Below are 18,882 nucleotides of genomic sequence, written 5' to 3' on the forward strand. Positions count from 1 at the left end.
CTACTTAAAAATTTTGCCCCGTTGCCTCCATTACGGCCGTTCCAGACGCTGCAGCTCTCATTGGCTTAATTAAGAAACAACCTCTCTTGCTTAAATGTTCTTTTTCTTTCTACTTTACACTCTGATGCCCGTATAACCATATACTGTTATCCTTTGTTTTGCTGCACTAAATGGGTTATGCCCTTCTTAACGCCGTCTCAAAAACAAGCTCCCTCTTCTCTTTATCTTTCTAATACTCCTCCCAATTCAGCTAAATTGATCTTTCTTAAATGCAGACATCTAGATCAGAATAGCTGAGGTCTCATTAGGGTGTAATGACATCAATACTTTCCTGAAAATACAAATCCAAAACCAAAGTGTTTTCTTTCATCACAGCCACATCATGCTGGTGGCTTATTGCCAAAACCAGACCAGGCAGTATTAATTCTATTCATTGTCCCGCATCTCTTTATTTGCCTCCGGGGCACTGAAGTACATTGTCACACATATTGTTGAACTGGCTTAGGATGAACTATCACTTCCCTTCAAAGCAATTGTTCTCAGTCAAATCACCAGACTTAACTTCAGAAAGAAGCTCTTGGTGAATTCCACCTACAGATCTTTACTGAGCTACTGTTTCTGTTTTGTAATACATCTAACCAACCCATAAGAATGTACCGCAGGAAATGTCTCTCCCTTTTTCCTTAGTAGGACCTGCAAGAATTCCACAGAGCTTCAGAAATCTCTTCTACAGAGCTCTAAGTACTCTTTCCTGTAAGGTGGCTACGATGATATGACATTCCTCTTGTGACCCCGCTACAACTTATACTTGCTACCACTTATTGCTATAACCACATACCTAAACAACTACTCCTCTGTAATCTCAGGGGGTTTTGTTAACGTGAATTTCAGGCAGCTAAGCTCACAACTGCTAAAATACAAAACTGTGGGAAGAGCCATCACCTACCTCATCATTTCAAAATCATGATTTCCTCTAATTTTCTACTGAGCTATTTACTGATGAACTTTATCTAGCTACAATGCCTGGGCCCCAGCACAATTATTCATGAAGTCCCATGCTTGTTATACTACTAGGAGACTGTTGGCTAGTATGTTTCTTTAAGATCAGAAAAAGATCAGAGCAGTCTTATGCTGATGGGAGAACTGTAATTATAGTTTCACCGTCTTTCTGCATCTGACTGGGAGGTATTCATGCATTCGTATCTGATACAGAGGTAAGACTCAGGTAAGTGAACCTCAACAAGATCAGAGATTCAAAAGAGCCAGATGACATAAAAACAGTATTCCTTTATTACAACATTTGTCTGCAGTTTAGTCCTTAGGATAGTGTTTGTTGCAGAGGAAATAGCCACTCTGAGGGAAAGCATTTTATGTATAAATATTTAGAAGTGCAATCTTAAGGAAAAGAAAAAAACCAACAGAACAGGACAAAGGCACAATAGAAGATACTGCATGTAAAAATAGCTTATTTTGATGAATTGTAATAAACCTAAGAGAAAAATGTGTGTTGTTTCCAACTCATTATCCAGAGCATTTAAGTCTGTATAAAAAAATGTCCCTTATAATTCATGTCCTAATTCATGAGAGAGTTTAAAATCAAGAACTAATATCCAATTAGAGAAGTTATCCATATACTTAAAAACATGAGAGTAATTATAAATCAGCATTTAAAAATGCATGTATGGAAAATGTAAGCTTGAGAAGTTTGCTTAACAAAATCCAACTGAAGAGTGGGCCAGTTGATATAAACCATCCTACTACACAGGATGGCCACAGTATTCTTAGTTGTTGGATATAAAGGGAAATTAAGACCTAGGATTTTTTAGGTAAGAACATAAATGTTTTCTCAAATTGTTTTTTACCATTAACCAAGAGAAAACTTAAGCTTCAGTATAAACTATAAACTTCCATAAACTTAACACAGAATTAGCTATACTGTTAAGATGTGAAAGAACAACTGTGTAGCCAACAAGAATAAGATACTGCAGCGAATTTGTTGATATAGTTAACAGCTCTTTGAAACATGGGAACAACATAACGTACGATATAACAGGCATCCCAGTGGGAGTGGGTTTTTAGAGGTTTTTCTGAAGCAACACTTTTTAAAATTATTCTGCCAAAAAAAATTTAAAGTTTTTACTAAAAAAAGCCTCTTAATTGCTGTTAACTGAAATAATTTTTCTGTAGCAATTTTTTAGTGACTGTCAGAGAAAGGCCCAATAAAAGTAAGTATTCATTAAGTCCTACCCAGTTATAGTCTAATCCAGCACTCCATCTACTTTTCCTCTCAATTCCAACCAGGTGAACACCTCTATAATTTTAAAGATTGGGAAGAATTAAGTACACTGGTCAGAGTAACTGCTAATTATTCTGCTAATTATTTTAATTTCAAAAGGAGGATGCAATGGAAATGACCTGCTGCAGCTTTGCAAAGCTACTGCAATTCTATAAGGTTGAGCAGAGGGCAATTCCCTAATTCTAGTGATTTTTGATAAAACTAACTAGGGTGTAGCAAGATATATCCAGCAAAATGTTTTTCTCCTCCTGAATCACAGCAGTTTCAAACTGGTGATCGTTTCCAGAGATTAAATGCCAGTATACGCCCCCATGATATTTAAAGTCATATCTAAGTCTTAACCCTGAGACCAGTAGGACCACACAGTGAAGAAGCAGTTCTGAATTTCACTGTCTGAGGACTTCTGCTTGCTGTGTTGACCATCCCTTCCTACTCTCAAACAGTAACAATCATCTGAAACCAAACAGGGAGTAGTAGTAGCAAATCACCTACAGAATACAACCTGCAGGACCACCTTCCAACTCAGAGAGATGACTAATCACTGTCCACACAAATGCCTAGAGCACAGGCCTGTAAATTTTGTGGCACAAATGTAAAGATGCTCATAGGGAGAACTAACCTGAAGAACCCCCCACAACCTGACAAATCATACCTGTTTTGTGCATTACAGATACTTAGGTCCATGTGCCCTGTGAAAAGTGGAATAGAAAGACTGCTTTCAGCTGTTAAACTCAATAGGATTCCCGCCTACCTCTCCCAAGAAGCATACTCTACAGAAAAATAGAAATCCCAAATTCCAGTGCACTGCCAGAGCCTAGAGCTACCCTGTGCTACCCCTGAGTTATGCCTATAGATCTTTTCTATCTTCAGTGCCCAGGAGAACTACACAAATCAGAATATATCAATTTACTTGAAACTAAATACATGAACTGTGGGGAAAATTAATTTAATAATGCCACTTTAGGAACCTCTATGGATTATAGCCAGAGCATAAACCCTCAGAGATACATAACTTTGCATTAGAACTTGCCTGCTTGTTGAAAAAAAAAAATCAATTTAACATTACTTAAAAGCAAATGTAGTCAGAGTTCATATACATACCCTCTGCTTCTCAGGGTCAACGTATCGAATGCCAAAATAGTCTTTTTCCAGCAAGCTGTAATAGTTGCAGATGTGGTCTATGAGAAACTGACCTTTAGTTTCTCTCTGTAAAAAGAGAAAGAATTGATATATTATTCTGAGTATTCTGAACTCGCTGTCTATAAATATTAAAAAATTCTAATCAAAGTGTCAAGGAAAATAGCACATGAAATTTGTTGTTATTCAGACGAGGACAAGGATTTGAGCATTCATCCCCTCTAAAAGATGAAGGACATTAGTGATCAATATATTCCCTGCACATTCACAAATTGATTTGTTAAGAAAATATCATCACTGCTGCTGCCTCAGGAAAACTCATGCTACTCTAATAGCTGCACATTTATAACACTTAATATATTACTAGTAACCATATTTCCACCTGATGCTATAATGGCATAACAGATACCCATTTACATATGGAATTTCAAAACAGCATGTGTTTTTTCGTATCCCCCAAGTTTGCAAGCAGTTTTGGCAGCGAGTACCTCACTGCATCTTTACGCAACGCCCACAGCAAGAGAGACCTGATCCTTAATTCCCAGGCAGCACTACAGTATAAGGAAGAAATGCCCAAATGACTAAAAGAGATGTTTTCATCTTTGCATTGTCACTGGGTAACTGTAGCCTCAAGGAAAATTCCTGTACACATCATGTTTAGTTAACAATCTCATTCTTTATTTCTGCTTTGTTCTGCAATACTGTGTTTCATTTCTCTCTAATCTACTGCCTGATACGGAGAACCTACATGAATTTTCACATTTCTTCTGATCCAGCTAATGTGATTATTTTTTTTCCTGAATTGTGATGGGTGTGAGTATTAACACTTCTCCTAAAATAGACCACTCTAAGCAGACAAAGGTGCTTCACTACGACGCAGTGTCAGGTCTCTGCATTTCTTTCCCTCTGTCTACCCGGTCCTGCACTGAGATGCCTCTGCTGTGGGCCAGGTAGCGAGTTTGCAAGACACTACCCTTTGCTGACATGAAACAACTTGAACTTAGCTCTTTAATGTCTACAAAATAGAAACTACACAGGATATGTAGTCACATTATATTAAAAAATTACTTAATTTTTCCTCCAAATGACTCCCTGAAAACTTTAATGCTATGCCTTATTCAACCTGCCTTTAAGGCCCTAACAGGCAATTTAAACCATAAACAGCATGGCTAGGCAAAAATGAACAGATAGCTCCCGCATTTCTCAAGGTACTTTACAAAATTGGACAGTGTTATCATCTGCATTTCACACAGGAGCAGCTGAGGCAAAGCCAGCGCTGTGGCGTGTCCGAGGCCATACTCTAAAGGGCAGGGGAAGCAATGGCCTGGGGACCACTGCTGTCCAGTGAGACCTACTGCTTCCCATGGGAAAAATGAGACGTGCTTCAAGACTGGAATGTTAGAAAAGAATACAATCCATGAACTACTGCTCTATTTTCTTATCTTTACAGTTAATAAGGAATTCTGATGTGGATACAGTTGCTCATCGTTTCGCTCCCATCACTGAACAAACAGATTAATTAAATAAAAAGCACCCTCAGTTAAAGCACTGACAGAGAGCCGCACGGCCCGCCCAGTGCACTGGGGCTCCCGTGGCCATCCCCTTCCCTGCCACGTGGACCTTCTCTCCTCCCAAATTCACTTCCAGCCACAAGGGAATTGCTAATTTCTCTACAGTTTTCTTTTTCCTAGAGGCGGGGGGCTCTGCTGCTCTTCCTATTGTGTAAGCCACCTACTTCTGCTACTCCCTTCTTCCTCCACCTTCTAACTCCTACGTGTTTACCCCTCACTATGTGTCCTTTACTCTTCCATATGCTGCTATTGCCTGGAGGATACCACTGCCTTGTCTGTGCCATAGTATTTCTGTACTTTGTTTTCCTATTTTTAAACAGCCACTGTCAAAGCATGTTAACCCCATTTGTCTGTTTTCTGTACATGCTCACTCAACCTCATGCTTTGCGCCCTGCACTGCTACCTTTTTCCATGTAACATAGCTGCAACAGGTTTCCTTCTGTAATTGTTTCTTTCCAGCTTCAGGACATTTAAAAACTGACTTCTTTGCTGTTAAGATTGGTTAACACATACACTGACATTTTTTTATACTGTACCCAGTTACAAGTATGGGCATGCTAGTGACAGCATAGAGAAAACTTTCCTCAAAAGGCAAAGCTGGTGTCAAAGATTGAAAAGTACAGAAAGAAAACTGCCAGTCTCCCTGTGACTGACAAAAAAAGGTCTACACTTATACAGTCATATCTTAATGAAGTATTTTCTAGCTTAAAATCTTAGAAGTGTCTGCAAACTTTTGTGACTATGTGATAAGCAAGACCGTCAAAATATTAAGACAAAATTGCACAGTAACATTTCAATACAAAGGCAGTAGGAAAAAATTTGAACACAGATGTGAAATTCAAGTTGCACACAGTTTTAAGATGAATCTACAATGAACTAAATAGAACTGGGGAATAACAGCTATTAGGTGACTCAGGTACAGTCAAACATGAAAACAGATTTAACTGACAACAGTGTACAAAAGAAATCTAATTTTTAAAACACTGGAAATGAGGAAACTAGACTAGTCATATTTTCATCTGACAACATTAGAGGGTGTTACTGAAGAACAGTCAGTAAATCTACTAGCTTCTATAGGTTCACATTCTAATCCATTCATTTAACAAGACCTTTGCTTCACCCACTTAAATAATCACAAAAGTTTTTTGAGTTCTTGAGGAATCTGATAAAAGTCTAGGGCACATACAGTGTTTTTCAATCCAGGAACAACGCTCCCTTCCTAAACTGAATTGATGCCCTAGTTTTCTTGCTTGAAAGATAGATGATGGAAATGAACCAAACAGAAAAGAGCAAATGAACAAAAGCCTCTGAGCTAAATTCATGCTCTAGGAATCCTCAAGCCCTCCACAGATAAATAAAAGGGACTAGTTAATAACCTCACCCTTGGTTAGTATACACTTCAGTTAATAGTGCTACTCAGTCAGCCTTCAAGCTCCACGATTCATTACCAGATATTAAAAAAAGATTCAAGATGGATAAAAGTGGTTAAATAAGCACATACATAATGTAATGAGTGTTCTCATAAGAAATACTGTTCTAAATGCTCCACTATTATGCTTTTTAAATACCTGAAATTTGAAAAAAATCAGATCATAATTAATACACAGAGGAAAATACTTGATGTGGCACAGAGCACCTCGAGTCTGAATCCATAACAGATAGTGTGGCAAGAAGGATGGGCAATGGTTATTCATTTTGTTTTCTGCAAACAGCATCCATAAACATTTACTACATTTCTCTAACAATGCTCCGAATTCTCCTGAGCTTTAGAACCTGATGATCTTTCTTGTCTCCTGTGTTCTTTGATACACTTATTACATATTATAGTACAAAAGAATATATTAAATCCAAAGCTGATTCTCATTTGTGAAAGAATATGGATAAATTAAATTAGGAACTGCCAGTCATCCACAACAGAGCACAAGAATGGATTTGGGTCACAGAATAATGAATATAAAACATTGCCTGAAATTTCAGACAGTAGCCATATAGCTTTCCAATTAAATGATCCTTTAAAAACAAACAAACAAACAAAACACAAACCCCAGACCCTGCTATACCAATAAAGTATTTTGCAGCAATTCAGAAAAATACTTTTATGCTACATTTCAGCATGTTTGTCAGAACATGAAAAAAATGACATTACCAAAAAAGCCATTATTTGAAACACTACTGAAAAATGTTAGTAACAGACCATGGGAATCTGAGAGCAAAAGTCAAGTCAGATTTTAAAAGCTTCACAGCTGAAATCTTTGATAATTATACCATAGTTCACCCAGAAGTCATCAACTATTCTGAAGTAGAGAAGACCAACCCAGGCAGAAGCAAGAGTCACAAAAGTACATAAGCATGAGAACCAAAATGTCCTGGATGGTAATCAATACATTGTTTTCAATGAAAGAATACCAAGTTAAACAAGTCACTTTTTTCAAGTCCTTTAATTCAAATACAACATCTGGCTATCTCAACTGAGATATATTTTTTTTCAGATTTCTGTAACCCATACTCTATGAAAAGTGTTTTTAAAAATGGCCTTAAACAAAGTCCTACAATGTAGCCTTTCCACACACTCACACAGAAATAGATTTTTGGAGATTCCTACAAATAATTTAAGGGATGACTCTCTGATTTGCTTAGACAAATAGGCACAGACAAGATGGGTATGTTTTTCCTAAGGCTGCATTTGAATATCCGACCTTAATATCACTAAAATCCCACAACAAACCCCAAAACACATGCAAGAGATATAATGCCAAGTAAATGACAGAATCCCTGAACACAGAAGGTCAACTTGCAAATGACTGTTAAACTCTGCTTTTTAAGCTGGATCAAAAGTTTTCTCTTCTATTGAAACAAGTATGTATCAAATTAAACCAGCAGCTGTTGCAAAAGAATTAAGCAAAACAAGGGACGTTCTCCTCTCCAACAAAACACAAAAACATGATCATACAGTGTCCTCCACTGACGGACTCACAGGACAACTTGAGTTTCTTCCTCAGCTCTAGCAACCGAGTAAGACATTGCAGAGATGCTTCATTTTCACCACCAGGCACTATTATTACAGCTTCCGTTTCTGCAATTCTGCAAATTTACAACTGAGTAACCCAATTCCTTGGTAACTCCTCTGTTATGCAGAAATTAATCCAAACAAACATCTCCGTGGCTCTTGAGCAGTTTCAGTCTAACACAATATCCCAATCTTGTCCTTCCTTTGGGGATTTCTTTTCTTTTTTTATTCCTAGTTTCTTTGTGCAAGTTAAAAAGCAAAGGAGAGTATATTTTGTTCTGCCAATTTAACCCTTCTCTGATGATCTAAAATGAGACCACAAAACATTTGTGACTGTTTCACAATTCTGAAAGTGAGAGGAAAATCATTTATAGCAGTTTAACATCTTGCATTCAGTGAAATGTCTTCCTTATTTGCATCTGCTTCACTGTGGAGTTCTGTGTCTATTTATCTGAATGTCATTACAAGGAAGAGCAAGAGTCACCAGCAGATTAAACACAATGCTTCTGCTCTGTTATCTAACCACTGAAGTCCTGCCAGCTGTGCTTATCTCTGTCAGGAAGCCACTGACATTAGTAAGAAGCAGTGCAGAGTCATAAACACAGTGTTTATTTGTACCGGGGATTTCAATCCTCAGCCCACAAGTGTCTTTACTTGTGCGAACAGTTCCCAACAATAACCCTCTGCATAAAGCTGCTCGTATACTTAAGTGCTTGCAGGACTAATGTAAATCCACTCAAAAAAAAAAAAAAAGTAAATTACAAGCACATTTAAACCAGTATTTCTGTTTAAATAAATGGAAAGTCCAGGCTCTCAGGCAAGGCAACAATAATGTCTGACTTTGTATGCTTGTTTTCTTTAGTGTGTAACATATTTTGAAGTTCTATGGATGTGAAAAAATTAAATAAATGAATTCAAGAATAATCATAATACGACCATAGAACGAAACCTAACCAGGTCAGAAAAAAAAATGGGACAAAACCAAGAAGTTCCTCTGAGGCAAAAACATAGTTCAAAAAGCAGCTTTACCCACTGAAAACGGAAATAGTATAGTTGACAATACCTGGCAAAAATTATAAAAAGCAACAGAGATTTACAGAACTAAACTGCCTCCTCGACTGCCACCTCTCACATCTCTGACTTTTCTTCGGACATCCTCCTCCAGTAAAGAGATCATTCTTCTGAGCTTCTAATGAGAGAAATGCCTTGAATCCCAACAGGCACACATCTTCCACTTCATTGACAATTATTCTATAGTTCAGTATCGGGGCCTGCTCTCGTACATAGAAGTGTGGCTGTAAAAGGATATCTGGGAGCAATTCTCTGTTCATGTCAGTTTTGGGACAGCTGTCACCACATTTGCATTTGTTTCCAGTGGCACAGCAACAAAGTTCACCAAGCATCACCATTGCACTGGGGCAAGGTGCTATGGGAATGGGACTGATTTAATATCAACCCTTCAGAGCTGAATAGGGAGGAGGACTGGGGGGACAGAGAAGGCAGGCAACCTGGCATGCCTGAATTTCACAGTGTCTTCTAGATGAATTTTTAAGTCTCACCCAAATAGCAACATCAAGAACAGACTCCTCATTCTGCAGCAACTGAAGGCAGCAAGGTGGAACGTTGGGCCAGCCCTAAGCCTGACAACCTCCAGCACCCTGAGCAAATTTCTTACGGCTCTTTGGATTTATGCATTCACTGAGATTACAAATGACAGTAACTACTCACAAGATGGATACACAGACAACTCCTTTGCCTTTTTTGCTCCAACTTTGGAAACATCGGTACGAATATCCTTCTGCAGATGTTTTGCAAGAACTGGACATCCCATAATGCCTTCACAATATAAACAACAATTAAAAACATGCCTGTTTCACTCCTCAACTAAAATGCTATAACGCCTCAAAAGGATTTCCTTCCTGCTCATAATCAGCACCCTCCGGTATTTTAAACTACTTGAAAATACACTGGAAGTCTATTATACAGCATTTAACTGGAAAATTTTCTCAATTGCAAGAAAGGCCAGCTGTAATTTTGTTGTTGTTGTTGTTAAAGTGTCGAAGTAAAAAAAGACAACAAGATTTTGCTGATAAAAACCCAACTTGGAACTGGCAGATTTTATTTTAGAAGCAAAGTATTTATCACAGAATTTTCTTTTCTTTACAGTGAGGAATTAATTGTATTTCTACAAACCTCAAACAAAGGGAAAAAAATCAGTGCTAATAATTCTTAATGAAAAACACAAAAATGACATTGCAATAAAGCAGTTGGCATTTACTTAATTACAAGAGTCCTCTTCCATACATTATTTTGTATGAACTACCTCTTGCAAATTATATACTTCATTCTGTATAGTCAACTACCTAACCAGAATTTGTATCAAAATTTTCTAATTCTAGAATGTAGGGGAGGATGGATTTTTTAATCTGTGTATCTTAATACATTTTCTTATGTATAAATTCACTCATTTCAGTACACAATGTTATGAAATTAGCTTTTGTAAAAAGGTTTTACCTGCACATGTCCAGATCTTTCTAAGCAACTCCATCACTCATCCAATCCGGCAGAAATAAAGCAAAGAATGTGCTCTCAATAGCAGAGTTTTCGTTATCCTTGTTTAACTGAAGGACAAAAGTGGCACTCTACTACATTGTTGGAAATCCAGCCCCAACACCATCCACTTACAAATGCCATCCAGGTGAAGCTGACTGACAAGACAAAGGCTCAAGAAACGGCAAGAATGGAGGGATGTTTGGGAAAATCCTCCTCTAGGGAGGAGAGTGACCACCCAACACACATGTAATGCACAAAGCAGAAACACACCTTATGGTACGAAAAAGTACTGGGGGAAGAACTATACTTGTTGTTATTTATCTACTCGCTTCCTGAATAAAATTCATGGAAGATGCACCTCATTTTACCCTCATTTGAAGCGGGAAAGACTTTCAGTGGAAAAAAAGAAAAAGATGTGAATACATGAGTGAAAGCATTAGAGAGTTAATGCCCTTTTTATTTCATAGGGACTTTAGCAGCCACTAGTGATAACCTTTGACCACAAGAACACTTCATGCCTGGGACACAAATTACCCATATTCCTCCAGTTTTAGAACTCATTTGCTAACCAGGAATGGGTCTTGAAGCATATCATTTATACAAAGATATCAGTCTTTAAACTCAAATTTCTGAGCCCTTAATTATCAGTTGAGCCCCAAGTGCTATATATCAATTATTAGAACTAAATTTGAAAGGAAAAAAAAAAAAAACCCAAACTCGAAAAAAACCCACAAACCAACCTCTTCCTACTGTTTCATTTGGGCAACAAATATACAAATACATCTCAAACATAAAGGAGAAAACAAAGAAAAAAGGAGAAAAATGTCTATGCTGAGAAGAAAATAAATAACTGGAGAGCAATTTCAAGGCTGTATGTGTGAATGGAGCTGTGGAAGCTCTATTAATCTTAAATGAAACTGCATGGCTAAATGTACACAGCATTGAAAATTTACCCAGAAATATCTGCTGTAGTGAGGTCAGAAATATATTTGTCAAAGATGATTCCTCTAGTGTGCTACCTCCATTGGGAAATGAAGAGGGTTATTCGAGGTTACTTATTTTTCTTTAGTTTTGCACTATTTGCAAGAGATAGACAGCTTTGTCCATACAACAGCATATTTTTGCCCTCTCTTGAATTAAAGGTTATTGTAGGATGATATTGGTCAAATAATAAAAGATGAATGGGAAAAAGAAACAATTACACCATAGAAAAATTACACAATGCCAGTCCCATGCAATGGAAACTATTATAAATACAAAATCACATGGAAAATGAAAATTGTATTCTCCTACACAGTAAAACCTGGATGGCAGGAGTGAGCACAGATAACAGCTTTCACACAATCAGCTCTCGACCTCAGTGCTATTCTGCAAGTAGATTACTCTGACCCAGGAGTAAATTATAAATGACAAAAATAAATATTTATAGTTCACATACTGCAGTTCTCAAAAGTCGTCACTAGCCAGGCAGGCAGGCACAGAAGAAACCACAAATGCAATATTCATTTACAGGGATCATCATCGTTTTCCGTCCCTCAGCACATGGGCAACACTTGGTCATTTAGGTTTTATGTCCCTGAAGTGACGGCCTCACAGAAGGCTTGCAGCATTAACTGCTCACTTCTGGTAACAGCTTCCATTAGCACAGCATTCGTGATGCTATCTGAGGCACTATTGATTTCTTAAAAGGAACTGAGTGCTTCTGTCAACAAATCTATCATTTTATTCAATATCCAGCATTGTTCAGAAAAGCTAACTCTGCTTTCTCTCTTGCATCCTTGACATCACAATTAACTTGGAAGATACAGCTAGGACACACCATCATACCACATCCAGCAAAGCAGATGAGAGATTTCAAGAATGAGTTCTCAGCCTTCACCTACAAAGCAACCTAAGAGCCAAATTAGGATTTTGACAAAATTACCTTATGTCCCCTAGTACAGGTGATGGTCAACAATCCCTCCTTGGCCCCATGCATTACTGAATCCTCTCAGTGGGTTCAGCAGACCCATAAAATGAGGCCTCCCACATATTCTGCTCCAAGTACAGTTCTGTAACTATACCTTTTCTAACAGATACACAGCAATGTGCCCTGTTACACAAAAAGAAGTATTTTAAAAAAGAAAAGCAACCAAAAATACTTCTAGCCAAACAAGACGCTTCCCTGAGCACAGGCAGAAGAGAGAAACAGCATGGTGTGACACAGCTTAGTTAAGCTGCTCACAGAAAAACAGCCAACTGGTGAGGAGCAAGAATGCCCCTTCACAGCTACATTTCAGGGCTCAGCTGAATGTATTGAACCCCAGCCCTGGTGAGAGGGTCATGCAGGAACAGCCACACCATTGTTTCCACACCAAGTGGGAAAGTATGACCACAGCAGAGAAGGGCAAGTTGGAGGAAGAGATGAGCAGAGCAGGGGAGCTGCTGTTGCCATAGGGCGGTTGGTGCCCCCGTAAGCACTGGTAATGGCACCTCAGCTGGTCTCCCTCACCCCCCCCCCCCCCAGCTTGGAATTAACCCCCATGTTCCTCTCCTCGCAGGGGGAAATACAGCACAAATGCTTGCAAGCATGACATAGGGTGTGCATGCACTGGGTGGGAGGGAAGAAGAAAGAAAAGATCATGAAACACAATACCTAGAGGGAGAGATTTCCTAAGTGCTGAACTAATGCCCATTTGAAAGGCTGAGTGATGCGTGAGGCTAAGAGCTTCCATAAAGAACAGAATATATGACTAGATATTATGGGAATTTGATCCATCATTATGTGGATTACTCCAGAAACACAAGCCCAGCTGTGTAGCCAGTGGCCTGGCAATATCAACTCTGAAGCATGCCGATTCTCTACAAGTGCTGCAAATCACGGATAATGTCTTCTGACAGACAAGACCCTCAGCCACGGTAATGAAGTCAACAGCTCCCAGTGAACCAGCTAAAACTCTAACTCATACAGTAATCTCATGTGATAAGGGCCTAGATAAAAACTTTTGGCTAACTGAGGAATCCTCACCATGCTATGCACTTGCACTGTCCAATAGTCATACCATATAATCATATCATTAATGCCTCAGAGGACACCTGTCATAATACCTTCTGAGAATATCCAAAAAGTTTTTTATGGATTGGAAGAGGGTGAGGATGCACAAAAAGCTTTCCCACCTTTTACTAATTTAGAATCCATCAACACACTTTTTCTTTTCAAATACTTGTCTTGCTCACCTGCCCAAGGTAAGTAACTCATCTCTGAGAAAACTATTTGGTCTTTTCCCATGTGTTTTGACTGCAGAAATTTTGTAACTTGAAGGATCACGTTGGGTCATTTCCCAGTTGCCGAAGTGTTTTATTCCTTTACTCTCTTTGGGGAAACTGAAAGCAAAATTTTACCATGAAAAACTACTTCCAAACTGCTCAACCAGTGCTTTATAGACACACATGCATAAATACATTTTCCTGTCAGAAATTACACAGAAAAGAACCTTTCATCAATACTTCCCCCCACCCCTTGTAATAATCCCAGCTGTTAAATGCTTGCTGTGAAGGAAAACAAATAACATGAAATTTGTGAGATTAGACATCCAATCTTCAGAAAAGCAAATTCATGGTAGATTGAAAACACTGGAGAACGAAGTCCTCCAGAAGCATTCCTTGGACATAGTGCTTATACCAATGCACCCCAATGGCATTTAATAAAAGCCAGCTATTGGCATCAGAGGAGGAACTCATTCTCTGTGTCAAACAAGCTTCTGTCTCTATGCTAAAAAAAAGTTCCCAGTTCACAAATTTTTTGTAGTAGGGGGAGCTGGATTGATTTTTTTCTTTCTTTCTCTCTTTCTGGAGGTCATTCAGTCCTTGAAAGCCACATGAACTGCCTCATTAGCACTACCTAAAATAAGACCTCCATTTGATAGCACAGCCAGAACTCCCCTTGCATTTGTAATCATCACCTCACAAAATTTCAACTACGGTAAGTATTTTTTTTTATTCTTTTAAGAACAATTAGATACAATCCAGATTTAAAACAAAAATTCTTTCTGAATTTCTTTCAAGTATCACCACAAAAGACAAAACACATTTTAAATAATGGTTAGCAAAAATCCAAACGGAGGGTTCTACAGGCTTGTTCCATTACCCACAGCTGCAAAAAAGAAGATAATAAAGCAATACATTTTACAGGTCCCATAACAAATGAATTGTTTCTCCCTTACTAAATTCCATTTTTCTCCCTTACTCTGTCAGATTCATCTTCATCTTCATCTTTCTGTCCTGCACCCGGACTTCCTGTTCCCACGCACTCAGCAGAGATCAAAGGCAAACTGACCTAGCTTTTTACTGTTTCAGTAATTGGTCTGTTTTCTACATCTTAGAGTCATGGTACATATCAACACAGTATTAAAATCCATCCTTTTTTACTAAGTTGGGAACTCATCACACTTGATTCTTCTCAGCAGTAGTTATTCTTGTATCTCTTTTAAGATCCACACCCCCGAAATAAATCCTAGGACACTGCAAACATTTCTTATACTTAGTAACTGGAAAGCAAAGCCCTGAATTACATACCAAATGACAACTCGCTTTTCTCAGTGCAAACCCTGACCTCACAGAAACACTGTATATGTCTATTCAGGACACAATTTGCTGTCTTTGGTATTTATAACATTTTAGCTCTCTGCTGAAACTAAAGAAGAAAAGGGAAAAAAGAGACTTCAGAATACATGTTTAAACACTGGGAGTTGTCTGACATGTTCCACACTAGCTGGCATTTAAGAAAAGCATTGTAAAGTCCCTCAGTTTATTGCATATGATGCAGAGGATGTTTATGCACACTGGCCAGTTTCCCTCAGCTATCCACGTGGCCTATTGCAATTGAACGCACGTGGAGGAAAACTCATTAAAACAAGAAAAGACTGGAGGAAGATACTGAACGGGATCACCTGTGTTCATTTTACTGTGTGTAGTGACGGATAAGAAAGCTATACAGTGAAAACTACATTCTGTACTCAATTAAGTGCGTGGTTCTCCCAAGCAAGTCTCTTCAGAGAAGTCAAGTTCTAACAGGGAAAATTAAAAAAAAAAAAAAAAAAAAAAAAGAATTCAAAGTGCCTTGTTTACAGGTGTTTAAGCACCAAAGCATATTTTTTGAAATAAAGTCCTGTTCTCACATAGATGGTTAAGGGGGTGGGGGAGACCTGTTAAAAATTATAACATACAGTAACATTCATAAATACATTGTACAGCTGGCTCCTAGGTCACCAGTTGCATCAGAAAGGTCTCTCTTCACATTCCTGTCACATTTAGAGTAAAAGCAGAGCTGCAGCAAACGTCAGGACAAAAAACGAGCAACCTGACAAAGGACTGAACAGCTCTGAATATTATCTCAAGATAAAAAGTTAAGTAAGTAAGGTTTCTTTTTCTCCCCTCTAAGTGTTGAAAGATCTGTGCTGAACCTCTTGTAATTTGGGAGCAGACTAAGGCTACATTTTCCCTTCTCTTCACCCAGATCATCTACAGGCTGCTACAGGCTTATATGAAAAAAAAAAAAAATCTCTTAAAAAGTCTCTTAAGAAAGAGCTAGAGCCAGCACAACGCTAACATACAGATTATAACAAGCAAAACTCTGACAGCTTCGTACCTGCTGTGCCAAAACTGACTGCAAAACCTCGGGATGCAATTATTTTATAATGATCCTCTTTTTCAAAACTGGAGAAGTTACATAAATAAGCAGATGACACCAAAGAAGAAAAGGTACCTTTGTCTTACAGCACAAGGCAACTTTTTGGATTTCTCCTTCTGCCTGACACAGCGAAGCAAAAGGACTTTTGGGAAATAAAGTGAGAAACAAGCCAGCATGGGAGTGGGCTAGAGAGCAAGCAGACATTTCAGCACCCTTGCACCCTCCTTGTGGGATGCAGCAGCCACCCTTAGCCGTGTGCCCTAAGTACAAGTGTGAGCAGCAAGCAGAAGGAAGGCCGAGAAGCAGAGGAAGACTTCACCACCAAGCGCACTTCTGTCAGTAACCCAAACCCACCCATCTTCATGTGTTCTCCAAAGAGCCTTAGGGAAAGGACTGGACTCCCAAGTCGGCTGAAGAAGTACCAGAGTTAAGCAGAACTGCATCAAAGACACATGAGACCTAGTACATCAGGATGTGTTCTTCTAGTTAAGGTGGAAGACCCCTTTTTTTCCAAAGTGTTTAAACCTTAGTGCAGGAGTGACACCCCACTCTTGTGCTGCCCTGTCCCACCACCTGATCTTCTCGAACCATTCCCAGTCCTGCCCATCTTCCTCTTTGCCACGCAATAGCAGGCAGCCAGCCTCAGTCCACACGGGTGGGAAGAGCACATCGAGACACTCAACAGCCAATATGCTCTGCAGCTTTGGCTTTGCCACCTTCTCTCAGCAGAAACCAGAAACCCAAAAGTAAATGAATGTCAGCTTGCAAACTCCGAGCATTTGACTGCAAGGCACACTGAGTTTCAGGCAAGGCATGGAAGCAGGCGTAAGTGGTTAGCAGTGCACAAGTGTCAGAAAAAAATGAATTACTGAAGGACACAGCTTCACAGTGTGGTTGAAAGGCTTTTCAATATTTAAATGCCAGTATTTATTTCTACATACGACTGCCTATTTAAACAGTGACCCCACTGAGTCCCTCTAGTACATACTCATACATAGCTGTCTTGGAGAGCAGCACATATTAGTCTCAAAATATTAATTTAAGATCCTATAATAGCAATGGGCGATAGATCAAAAATGCTGACCATCATCATGTATTCACCTCATAAAAGGCACTTCTTTTTCTAGCTTATAATGTATCTTTGATATCTCTCACACATACATACACCATACTTTTTTATGCATATGTGTCTATACACACACGAACTATACATAAAGATATAAGAAAGAAAAAGGACTGTCAAGAATGTCAAGAAAAAGGACTAAAGGATTCTAAAATTAGAGAAGGCCATTAGATCATTTGGCTGTCTGTATAATTTGGAATATACAATTTTATCCAATTTACGTCTCATACTAGCCAACTTCATCTTCTGTCAAGCTCAATAATTGCATTTTTTCTACAGCATTTCTTCAGCCAAGGCAGTCAATCTTGATTTAAAGCTTTAAAAAAAAAAAGAGGTTGAAAATCTGCAGATTCTGTTGCTGGTTTATTCTACTGCATTACAAGCTTTACAAAACAAACTCAGAAAAAATCATGCTTCAGTTAAACTGTCAGCATAGCACCATGGAGCACCATAATTCCCTCCGAACATTTTTACTAAAATAAAAATACTGAAAAAAACCACCTATCTGTCTAGAACAATCTCCTTTGATCAAATTGATTTAATGAAGGACCATGATCTATTTGACAGCATTCAAAAACTGTTATTTTTAAATATATATATGCTGTCATATTTAATAACATCCACTTTCTCAGAAACCAGACCACATTCCAAAGTTTTAAGCACAGCTTTTCCTAAAAAGTTTTAAAATATAGTCTCATCCTTATTTTATTGAGTCCCTAAAACATCTATGAGCAGCCAACCTGAAGCACCATATTGGGTGAAACTTTTTACAGACCAATCAAACTACAGTCTTACAACATACATACACAAGAATCTATTTCAAACATCTACCTTGTTTTTCAGCATCATCCTTTAAAATGATGTAAAACTTCACCATCCCAACAGCTTCTGATATTTTGAACAGCTGTGAAGTTTAGACACCCTTTCACCAAAAAGTATGAAAGGAACAACAAAGCATTCGAACATCAGGAAAATCCCATATGATAATCAGTTCAGCTGCCTAATTTATGCTGGAAGCAGTTAACTTGCTTTATATGTCATTTTAGGTGAGAGTTACAGGCTTGCAGCTTCTTATAAGTGTGGGACAAAGCCATTATTTGATGTGAGAACAGCTCTCCTGAGTCCAGTGAGTTTTCAGCCCCTTGCTCAAGTACAGATCTTGTCCCCACGCATTTTGGGCACTCTCCCCACCTCCAAAAGCACCTCTGCACTGACTCACGCAGACCGCACACACGCCACGAACCTCAAGCAACAATACGCACAGTTGCACTAAAGCTCCCAAAGCAAAGCGATTTTCCTGCACTGGTGCCTACTGCCTTGCCCTCCAATAGCTGATGCAGAGCAAGCACCAAGGAAAGAATAAAGGGTATGGACATCCCTTTTGTACTGGCACTGGAAACATCCATTTCCAATAAGTTAATGACAGATTAGTGAAACAGAAGGCAGGCAGGCAGCTCTCCCTGGGACAAAATTGCGCACTCCTGCCTCCGAAATCACAGGGCAGCAGATGTCAGCCCCGGCTGTGTG

The 18,882-nt window shown here is 38.7% G+C and overlaps 1 protein-coding gene across 1 annotated transcript in view; it reads right to left on the reverse strand.

Moving 5' to 3' along the window:
- The window catches only part of FRMD3 (FERM domain containing 3), a 144,441-nt gene that overhangs the window by 74,418 nt on the left and 51,141 nt on the right, over nt 1-18,882 (reverse strand). The window contains exon 2 of the mRNA XM_075526686.1: nt 3,398-3,502. Coding sequence (XP_075382801.1) covers nt 3,398-3,502 — 105 coding nt within the window. The remainder of the gene's footprint in view (nt 1-3,397; nt 3,503-18,882) is intronic.

The sequence above is a fragment of the Mycteria americana genome, chromosome Z, assembly GCF_035582795.1.
Source record: "Mycteria americana isolate JAX WOST 10 ecotype Jacksonville Zoo and Gardens chromosome Z, USCA_MyAme_1.0, whole genome shotgun sequence".
In the NCBI taxonomy this organism is placed as follows: domain Eukaryota; kingdom Metazoa; phylum Chordata; class Aves; order Ciconiiformes; family Ciconiidae; genus Mycteria; species Mycteria americana.